The following is an 11,122-nucleotide window of genomic DNA, read 5'->3' on the forward strand; positions in this document are numbered from 1 at the left end:
AAAAGCCTAGCAGAAAAGCTTTTGCAACGAGTGACCTGGGAGCGGCATGGTGCCCGCAATCCCCTGCGTGGATCTCTCTGAGGATTTCAATGCCATCTTGATTAGAGACGCATTTGAGAAACACCCCTGTTGCGCTTCGTTTGTAGAGCTGTCCGTCAACAATTGTGTAGGATCTTGCTCGTCTGATGATCTGGCGCGCGAGGACCTCGTCCTCCGGCAACTTCTGATCGATGAGGTAGTCCAGGAAAGGCTGTGTCCAAGCCGGAATGGTAGCCAACACCTCTTTAGCCGGAGACACCGCCACCTCTGGGTTTTCCGGGTTAGCGCCCTTCACCGAGGGTATCCGGAGATGCTCCGGGAAAATTCCGGGCGGAATTGGCTTCTGCCGGATCCGAGCTTGGATAGCATATCCGCCGCTGTATTGTCGTCTCTCCGGACATACTTGACTTCGTATCCTAGAAAGCACTTGGCGATCTCGTCAACTTCGTCTCCGTAAGCCGCCATGACGGAGTTTCGGCGTTCCGGAGTTCCGGCTACTTGCTCGTGCCACAAGGTCGGAATCTCCACAGCGGATGATGTGCTTGATCCCTATTTCCTTAGCGATGCGCGATCGGTGTAGCAGAGCCTCGTACTCCGCCATGTTGTTTGTAGCTTCGAAGTGGATCCGCGAACGCATCTGCGGTTCTTCTCCGGTAGGGGACTTCGGGGTGACTCCGGCTCCCGAGCCTTCATGCTGCTTGGATCCATCGAAGTGCATAACCCATGTCTCTCGGTTCCGGCTCTAGATTAGCATCCGGAGCTTCGTCCAATCCGCAACGAAATCCGCCAAGACCCGTGATTTAACCGCGAGTCCTGGCTTTGTAGCCGATATCGAAGGCGGATAATTCAATGCCCCATTTTGCTTGTGCGTCCTGTTGCGTCGGCGTTGTTGAGAATCGTTGACGGCGGAGCTTTGCTCACGACTCATTCTTGGGTGTTCTTGGAAGTAATGTCTCAGCTTCCTGCTGCCCAGGAATACTCCGTAGGCAAGCTTTTGAAAGTGAGGGTAGCGCTGTTTGGATTCCGTAAGGACCTCGTTGATATAGTAAACTGGCCTTTGGACTCCATATTCGTGACCTTCTTCCTGTCGTTCCACCACGATGACGAGGCTGATGACCTTGTTGGTGGCTGCCAGGTAAAGGAGCATAGGCTCTGACTCTCCTGGAGCTGCTAAGATAGGTGGGGAGGTAAGTATCTCCTTCAACCCTTGTAGTGCTTGCATCCGCTGCCTCGTCCCAGACAAACTTGTCTGTTTTCTTCAATAGCTTGTACAGGGGAAGTGCCTTCTCGCCAAGACGGCTAACAAACCTGCTGATTGCTGCGACGCAACCAGTGAGCCGTTGCACATCTTTGAGGCAAGTTGGCCTTTTTATGCACAAAATTGCCTTGATTTTTTCCGGGTTTACTTCAATGCCCCTGTTAGAGACAATGAAGCCAAGGAGTTTTCCGGCTGGTACGCCAAAGACGCACTTCAGCGGATTCAACATTATCTTGTACCGACGGAGATTCTCAAAGGTTTACGTGAGGTCGCCGATCAAGTCGGATCCTTTCCGAGTCATGACCGCGATGTCGTCGACGTAGGCGTGTACGTTCCGGCCGATCCGGTACTTCAAGCACCGCTGCATCGTACGTTGATAGGTGGCACCTGCGTTTTTCAAGCCAAAGGGCATAGTAACATAGCAGTAAGTGCCAAATGGGGTGATGAATGAGGTCGCCTTTTGGTCAGACTCCTTCATCCGGATCTGGTGATACCCGGAATACGCATCAAGAAAACACAGAAGTTCCGCCCCTGCCGTCGAGTCAATGACTTGGTCAATGCGCGGCAGGGGAAACGGATCTTTCGGGCAATGTTTGTTCAAGCCGGAGTAATCGATGCACATTCTTAGTATTTCAGTGTTCTTTTTGGGTACAAGGACGGGATTTGCGACCCAATCGGTATGGATTACTTCTATTACAAAACCTGCCTCTAGTAACTTTGCTAATTCCATTCCTATGGCGCGGCGCTTCTTATCTCCAAAGCGTCGCATAGCTTGCTTCACCGGTTTAGCCCCGGGTTTATGTTGAGGTAGTGCTCGGCGAGTTCCCTTGGTACTCCGGACATGTCGGAAGGTTGCCATGCGAAGATATCCATGTTAGCGCGGAGGAACTCGACGAGCGCGTCTTCCTATTTGGGGTCCATGTTGGCTCCGGCCGAGACCTGCTTGGAATCATCGCCTTCCTTGAAGTTGACTTTCTTGGTCTCTATCGCGGCCCCGAAGGAGTTTTTGTGTTCGGAGATCTGCTTCTTGGTGGTCCGCATTTCGGTCGGATCCACCGCGGCTCTGTAGCCTTTCGGCTCTTCTCCGGATATGACGGACTCGCGAAGGCGGCTTCGCCCAACTCGCACTCGTGAGCCTTTTTGTAGTCTCCGGTTATGGTGATCATACCATTAGGACCCGGAATCTTGAGCTTGTTGTAGATATAGCACGCTCTTGCATGGAACTTGTGGTAGGTGGGCCTGCCGAAGATGACATGGTAGGAGCTCTTGAAGGGCACAACTTCAAACGTGATCTTTTCTTCGCGGAAATTGTGAACATCGCCGAAAGCCACGGGAAGTGTGATGCTGCCGAGAGAGTTCGCCTTCTTACCGGAACCACGCCGTGAAACTCGGTGTTGCTTGTGTTTGAGCTGTTCCTTGGTGAGGTTCATCCGCTCCGAGGTCTCCAGGTACATGATGTTCAAGCTGGCTCCACCATCCATGAGGCACTTGGAGAAGTCATACCCGTCTATGCGGGGACTTACAACCAAGGCGTAGTATTCTTTTGGCACAATGGCGGGATGATCCTCCCTGTCAAATGTGCACGGAACTTCCGACCACCTGACATCTGCGGCACGGCCGGAAGCTGTGGCGTTCGGGATCCGGGTAGCCGACTTTGTAGCGCGGATTGTTGGGGTTCCGAGGAAGGTGTGGTAAGCCCCCACGCTCTTTTTCTCGAAGGGGTTGGATTTACTGCGGATCCGGCTTTGGGATCCGGCGAGTTATCATCCTCGTCCATCGCCTCGGAGCTCGTCCTCCTCCTTGTCCTTGTTCTTGCCCTTGCCTCTTTTGCCGCGTGGGCGGTGCTTCGGGCTCGCTTGTATCCTGCTTCCGGGTCGTTCTTTAGGTCGTTGACCCACTTGCGATTGCGGTTGGTGTGAGTGGACTTCCCCGTAGCCGGATCCAAGTGGGCCGAGCGAGGCATGTCTCTATACTCCTCGTAGGTTTGCGGAGCGCGGGATCCGCCGGCTGTGACTTCGGTGCCATGCTGCGACCCCTGCCGGCTCCGCCTCCACGGCCGCGTCCTCTTCCGCCTCCCGAACCTCCGCGTTGGAACGCCATGGCGACCATGTCGGATCCGCCACTCTTCGGTCATCGGGGTTTTTGCGTTTATGGCCGCTGTTGTTGCTCGTTATCACGGTTCTTCTTTTGTTGGTGCGGGGGGATTGCTGTAGCTGCGATATCACCGCCCGCATCATCATCGGCGGCGGTGTGGTCACGCGGCAATGGAGATCATCTCATCCAAAGTCGGTTTATTGGCGTTAGCCAAACATGTGAGCTTATGCCTCGGCAATCCTCCTCTCCGCAGTCCACCAATGAAGGCGTACATGGCGGTGGTGTGGTCAACGTTTTCGCACTCGTTCTCGCATGCCAACCATCGTGTGAGGAAGTTTCTTGAGGATTCTCCCTTCTTCCGGATACAAGCTTGTAGGTCGCTTGCCGTGGCGAGGTCTTTTGTAGGTGCCTCTGAAGTGTTTCTCGAAAGCGGTTTTCGGGTCAAACCGGCAAAAGATGGAGTTTTTCTCGAGGTCACCGAGCCGGATCCGGGCTGGACCTACAAGGTACAAGCTGGAGCATGCGGCGAGGCGATATTAGGGGTTCCTCCGGCAAAGGTTCTTGCATTATAGTAATCCTCAATCCAGGTATCCGGCCTTTCGGTGCCATCATAATGCTTCAAGTTTCCGGGTAGCTTGAGGGAGCTCCTTGGCTTTGGTTCCTCTCGAATCATCCTGCCAAAGCACTTCGGTCCGATGTAGTCGGTTCTGTATTCGTTGAGGCGTTCCCGCGCGTCGCGCGAGCCGTGACGGGGGGACTGTGAGCGAGAGCGAGATCTCCGGCCACCGCCTCCGCCTCCACCTCCGCCGCCACCGCTAGGTGGTGGTGAGGGAGACCTGCGAGGGGGCCGATCCGACCTCTTGCTTCCGCCTTCAGATTCTCCCCGGCCCTCCCGGCTGCGGCTCCGGCTCCGTGGCTGCCTTCGCCGTGACGGCTGGCTGCCACGGTCGTTCCGGCTCCGGCGGGGCTCCGGGTCGCGCTCCTCATTCCGGCTCCTCCTAGGCTCGGGCTCACGATCGTTGTTCCGATTCGGCGAGGTTCCGGCGTGCGCTCCCTATTCTCGTTTCTTGAGGGCAGCACGTTGTCGCGGATAACAATTCCACCATGCCCCCGAGGCACGGTGTTTCCGGCTGGACTACGGCGGCGAGGGGGACGCGGGTAACCATTAGGCGGAGGAGAGGGGTTGCGGTACTTGTCTCGTCCGAGTACATTGCATCCTTTCCCTTTCTCGGATCTGACGATGGCGTCTTTGATGGTACGGGGATCGGATTTGGGTGTTCCCTGGTTTTCCTTCTGCGTTCCGAGGATCCGGTTCGCGATTCGTCATCTCGATGGCGATTGTCGTGGGCGTCCTTCTGCGCAGTGGAGACGCAGTGCTCCGGGTTAGATTCTAACTTGCGCGAAGTGTCTGCCTTGCTCTGCAGTTTGACCGCTGAGGCGACGAGCGTACGAACGTAGTCGATGTCAATCTCCTCGTTACTTTTCTTCAAGATCTCTGCAGCTTTCGTCATATTGTCCTTTGGGGTTGCGAACGGCTGCTGCTCCGTTGGAGTTGCGAAGGTGATCTTGCGGGGAGCTATCATCTCACGCCGGACCTTTTCGACCTCCTGGTGAGCTTCAACGATCTTGTCCTCCCAATGCTTTCGGAGTTCCTTGACTTTTGCCAATCCTTCGTCCACCTCCTGCTCACGCTGGATGAAGTCTTCCACAAAAGCTGCGGCGTTCTTCCTTTCCTCCAGCATGGCGGCTGCGGTGACCTTGAATTTCTTGGGCTGTGGCCGACGGCTCCACTCTTTTAGCTTCTAAAGCTTCCACGTCTTCGGGAGTGATGGGTTTGTTAAGAATATCCGAGCGATAAACCGCATCCATGCCTGCTTGTGCGACCATATCTTCAGGCGACAGGAGGCTCTCCGAGGAAGAATCCCTACGGGGCCGCTCCCGCGACATCGGAGATCCGTAGTGGGATGGCTGGGGTCGGATTGGGTGCCCGCCTCTTCGATCCGTTTTCTCCCGGCGCCGCTACGATTGCAAGTACTGCTTTGGCTGGGCGGAATCAACTTCGAGCTGTTCACCGTATCCATATTCCTTCACCTTGCGATCGAACTCTTCGGTGTCCATGGATTGGGTGTCTCCGGAAATTGGGCTTAGATTTCCCAAAATCGACTCTTCGGCCGGAGTTCCGCTTTCTCCGACGAGCCTCTTGCCGATCCGGAGCAGCGTTGTTTTCGGGGCCACGACCTGCTCGGGACCGGCTCCGGCTTCTTGAGGGGCGGTTCCGGCGGTATGGGCCAAGAAGTGCACGAAGTGACACCTTTGCTTCTCTAACACCAGGAGACCCGGGCGGATGCGCATTGGTCTTCCACCGTTATTTCCTGCTCGGGGCGGATTGGGTGGGTTTTGATTTTTTCAGATCTAAGGCGGAATCTTCGCTAGGAAGTTCCTGCGTCTCGAGATCGGATCTTCGCGGCTTGCGTCCTCGCTCGGCGGCGGTCGCGTCGGCGCTACTTACCGGTGGGTTTCCGTCGGAATCGACGGTTTCCCCGATGAAGATGTGTATGCCGCCAAGCGGGACGATGGAGAGCTTGACGGGGTCGGTTTTAGCCGGAATCCAACACTCATCCGGAGGGACGATCGGCAGATTTCCGGCGTAGAGGACACGCCCCACGGCGATGGTGTCGTCGTAGCTTCCCATGGCGGAACCCTCCCGGTTCCGGCCTCCGGACGCCGCGAGCCCCACGGTGGGCGCCAAGCGTCGTTGCCTAATCGACGGTACCTCGGAGGAGGGATCCTCACGAGGGGAGAAGAAGTAGGGGCCATAGGGCGGAGTGCACACGGGGACGGTGGTACGCGATTTACCCGGCTTCGGAACACCCGCACGATGACCAGGGCCTACTGCTGCTTGTCTGGAATTATCTGGGCGCTTTCGCGTTGTTACAATGAGTTGTGGTTGTGCCTCTAGGGCTCCCAAGATCCGGCTTATAAAGGCGCACGGATCTAGGGTTTACATGGAGAGTCCTAGCCGGAATACAAGTTGCCTAACTACGGTACAATGTCTTGCCGTATACGTCAAGGATCCGCCTTCCTCCAAGTACGTGCTGGATCCAGATACTTCATGGGCCGTCACGGATCCGGCCTCCTTCGTAGGTCGGTGAAGATCCGGCTTCCTGTTCTGGGCTGGACTTCATCCTTCAGGATCTACAGCAACTGGGCCGCCCGATGGGCCACATGCCTCACCACCATCTATGGGCCACCCGGGCTTGCCGGATCTAGGCCATGCCGTTGATATACCCATAAAGTATACCCACAACAAGGAACGACGAGCCTATCTTCAGAGGAGGAGGAGCAGGAGGAGCAGGAGGAGCAGCAGCAACAAGAGCCACGGCAGCGGACGAAGAGGATGGCCGTCCGGAAGCAGCCCGTGAGGACGACACGTCGAGGACGACAGTAGGATGTGCTCCGTGTTGTTGTGAATTATTTCGAACCATCTTTGTAATGCTACTTGTTGTTTGAATCTACTTGCTACGATGTGAGCTATGAAGTGTTATATGTGTATGTTCTGAAATTGCAACTTGTTGTGTCCATTGTTATACTCAAAACTGTTGGAGTTTGGTAGGATTTTTCAGGGTTTTAACACAAGTCAACGTGTGGCGCCCTCCACAATGGCGCCACACTGTGGCGCCCGTGGCATCGGCGCCACACATGCCAACGTATATCAACTATTGGGTCGAAAACATCCAGGGGCTCCGGACGATAAGTCCTTAGCCGTTTTGGCGAGGCTCTACGTGTGGCGCCCGTGGTATCGGCGCCACACATGCTACTGTGGCGCCCGTGGCATCGGCGCCACACATAGAGGCTCGCAAAACGGCTAAGTCTCAGACGAATTGTCTCACAGTATGTTTTGGGCAATTGTAAGGGCATGTGTGGCGCCGTTGGGAGGGGCACCACACGTGCTGCCACGTCGGATGGGCGCACCAGCTCAGCGTCGCGGGCGCCACGTCGGCTGGTGTGTGGCGCCGGCAGGAGGGGCGCCACACTGGCATGTGTGGCGCCGATATGTGGGGCGCCACACAAAAGGGTTAGATGGGTATAGTTTCGCCGGAGGGTCAGTCTGTGCTTTTCTTTCACTTTTGGGTTATTTTTGTGCAAATCGCCTACTTATTATTTAACCGGAGTTTAACATGAGCCTGTCGCGAAGTACTGGCAAGATGGCACTGAAGAACACCCTGTGGTTTCTCGTGCACATGTCCGGTGATCATGCGTCGATCCAGATCCGGCGCCATGGCGGCCGATCACTGCTAAAACCCGTCGCGTGGCCACCCCAAATCAGAATCACTCCACGGATCCCGCTGCCCCCGATCGGAATCCCAGCCACCCCGTGCGCCCGTGCGTGCGCGGCGCGCGGCATCCGGACCAACCGACCAGAACCACGGCGGGGCCAGCACAGCACGGCGCGCGGCACGACGAAGCCGCGGCAGCGCCACCGCGCCGTGTCGTGTCCCGCCTCCAACTGCCAGAACAGTGCCATGCCATGTGCCGGGGCGCGCGCGGCACGGCTCGTGGGCGCGGTGGACGTGGGCCGGCGCGCCGCCCGCCGATGCGGGAGCAGAGGACGATGGGAACGTCCGAGCGGGCGGCGGGTGGGCCGGCGATCCCGACCGGCGCCTTGGGACCAGCATCGGGATATGGTGGTTTGCTTTAACGGTCTACGAGGCGGCGGCGGCCGGCCCGCCGCCACTGTGCCTGAAACGACCGCTCGATCGATCAGGTGCAGGCGACGGCAACACGACGTGCTTGCCATTTGGCACGGCCCCTAGCTACAGTAGACGTAGGACCCCGTCGCCGGAGATTGACACGAAAGTGACCCAACATGTGGGAAGGAGACGTCGGAATTGGAATTTGCAAGCTTGCTTCCAACATCAATCTGAACTTCTGAACACTGGACAGCTACCGACGGCAAGGAAGAAGGGACAATTGCCAAGAACAGCACGAGACGAACAAGTGATTATAGCAGATAAACCTTGTTCCATCCAATTCCAAACCCCCAAATGAACACTACTGCACTCTACACAAGGATGTACTTAAAAGGATTATGACTATACCACTGCCCTTAATCATCAGACCTTAATTACTACTACGAGCTACAGCGGCAAAGAAACAAGCAAGGTGTCGTTAGTACAGCCGGAGCATGGTCCTTGCGAACGACTGCGACCTCAGATGCCGCCCGCCGCCGTTGGCCGGCAGCCCGCTCGCGCGCCGGCTGCTGGCGCTCCGCAGCGGGGTGAGGTAGAGCCGCAGCATGCCGTTGTCCGCGTGGTGCGCCGGCGAGTACCGCGCGCTCCGGTTCCGCTCCAGCACGCACCGGTCTTCGTGTCGACTCTTGACACCACCATCCGCGAAGCAGCGCCGTGAGCTGCCCATCCCGCCGCTGGTGCTGCTGAACGAGCTGCGCGCGCTCGCGTTGCTGCCGCACCTCTGCATCGTCGTCCTGTGCCCGCGGGCGCGCAGCTCCGGCCACGGCTCCGAGAACGCGACGTCCGACGCGGACGTGCCGCTCCGGCGTCCCGTGGCTCTGCGGTGGATGAAGTCCCACAGGCTCCACGCCTTGCGCCGGGGCTTCTTGGCGGCGTCCAGGCTCGCGCGGGGGAAGTCGTCGACGAGGGAGCTGGTGCTGAACCGGTGGTCGAGCAGGTCCTCAGCGTGCTGGAAGTGGTAGAACTCTGCGCTGCCGATCACTGGGGATTCCCTGGCAATTGCGGCCGCTGCAGGTACTGGCTTTGGGTCGGGCACCTCGAACGACCTTCTCCGCGCGGAGCTGGAATGGTCCAGGCTGCGGCGCCGCCGGCTCGACGTGTCCATGTAGTAGTCCCGCGTCTGCGCCGAGCCGCCAGGGGTGTTGACGTCGCCGTCGGGCTCGGGCTGTGAGTCATCTTCCACGGGAATTTGACCGTCGGAGCGTGCCAAGATGCCGGTAGGCGAGCCCTCGAGCGCGGAGAGGATGGGCGGCAACCGGGAAGTCGGCGGAGGCGCGCGGCCAAGGCCAATGCCGGCGCCCGCGCCGAACAGGTAGCCGTCCCAGGACGCGCGCGGCCCGTCCCAGGACAAGCCCGCGTCGTCCACGGACATGCGGGCGGCGTCAAGGGAGAATCTTGGGTCGGTGTCGCACGAGCGACGGCCTCCGGCGAGCTCCGAGCAGGCTCCGCCGCGAGTGCGGCTGCGCTGAAGGAACGAGGACTTGGAAGGCTTCCCCGACGGCGGCATTGCCGCGGCCGCCGCCTTGCTGCCGGCTGCGGCCTCCTCCTTCTTGAGCTTCTGCTTGCGCCTCCACTTCTGCCACTTCTTGCTGAAGACGGAGGCGGCCACCCAGAAGCTGCCGGCGATCTCCTTCAGGTCCATTGGCGGCGGCGGCGGCTTCTTGGGTTGCGAGGTCTCGAGATCTATGTGATCCTTCATGGGCCGCACCTCCCCAGTCGCATGAGCTTCGGTCTCCAAGTCCGCCGCCACGATTGGCTCGACCACCGGGGCAATCTCGGCCATGACGATCTCCTCCTCCAAGAACACCTCAGGAACGCACGGCGGCGGAGGAAGATGCTGCTGGACCTCGAAGGGGAGCGCCGCGGCGGCGGCAGAGGACGAGGCCGGGAACGCGGCGAACGCGGTGCCGTCGCGGACGCGCTCGCGGTCGTCCCGGTGGAACAGCGCCCAGAGCGTGCTGCGGCCGCGGGCGTCGCACGACCAGCGCTGCGGCTCGTCGGCGGGCGCGTCGCCCCCGCGCCCGCACGAGAAGGACTTGCAGCGGCGGAGGTCCGGCAACGGGGCCGCGCCGGAGCCCGACGGGGCCGCGCCGGCGGCGAAGGGCCTGGAGAAGAGGGAGCGGATGGCGGAGGTGGACCTGCGGCCCGGCGCGGCGGGCGCGACGTCGGAGGCCTCGAGGCCCGCGAGGCGCTCGCGGAGGCAGGCGGCGCAGAAGCCGGTGAAGGCCTCGTCGGGGTGCAGGTCGCAGCTCGTCGACGCGGACCTCCGCGGCGGCGGCGCCGGCGGCTCCATCTGCAGCGACGCCATTGCCTGGACTGCGAGCACGCGGCGCCGTCGCTTCACTCGTGGACGTGGCGGCAGCTCGCCATCACGTTTCTTGGGGCGTGGTGGTGGTACGATGCTCTCTCGCCTCGGGCCGTACGAGGAGTTAGTGAGGAGGGCGTGAGCTCGACGGACTGGACAGCAGGTTTGTAGAATGTTGTGAGGTGAGGTAAACTGGTGAAAAAATCAGAGAGAGAGAGAGCAGATGGAAGTGAAAGGGGGTCACGGGGCCCGTCGTCTCTCTCGCCTTCTTCGTGTTTGCTTTATCTCTCTCGCCTTCTTGGGGTTTGAGCGAAACACATGTTCCGTAGCGGTCCGATCTCCCTGTTTTGTGTTTTTACACCTTTGTGATTTCGACAAAACTGTTCTTTTGCGATTCGAAAGGTCCAAAAATGATCATCTGAAAACTTTCATCTGTGCGAGCATCAATGCCAATCTGAGACTCTGAGAGTGTTAATCTGGACCGAGCAGCCGTAACACATGCATATATTTCATGCAAGTTCTCGTACTTGTCAAAACCCTTGAGCTGGAGTAGGGTGGAAAATTTATAATAGCTTCTGCTTAGAGCGTGTTTGGTAGCTCACATGCCTCCGGGCCAGAGCAGAAATCGGCTCCATCGGTAACCTAATAGTCATCCATGTTGTAGTCAATGCGGTT

At 58.6% G+C, this 11,122-nt stretch overlaps 1 protein-coding gene across 1 annotated transcript; it reads right to left on the minus strand.

Moving 5' to 3' along the window:
• Nucleotides 1–8,560: 8,560 nt before the first annotated feature.
• Nucleotides 8,561–10,450, minus strand: LOC124648623 (protein OCTOPUS-like). The gene has a single exon (XM_047188349.1). The coding sequence runs from the start codon at nt 10,448–10,450 to the stop codon at nt 8,561–8,563; it is 1,890 nt and encodes a 629-aa protein (XP_047044305.1).
• Nucleotides 10,451–11,122: the final 672 nt, after the last annotated feature.

This window comes from Lolium rigidum, chromosome 4 (genome assembly GCF_022539505.1).
Source record: "Lolium rigidum isolate FL_2022 chromosome 4, APGP_CSIRO_Lrig_0.1, whole genome shotgun sequence".
In the NCBI taxonomy this organism is placed as follows: Eukaryota; Viridiplantae; Streptophyta; class Magnoliopsida; order Poales; family Poaceae; genus Lolium; species Lolium rigidum.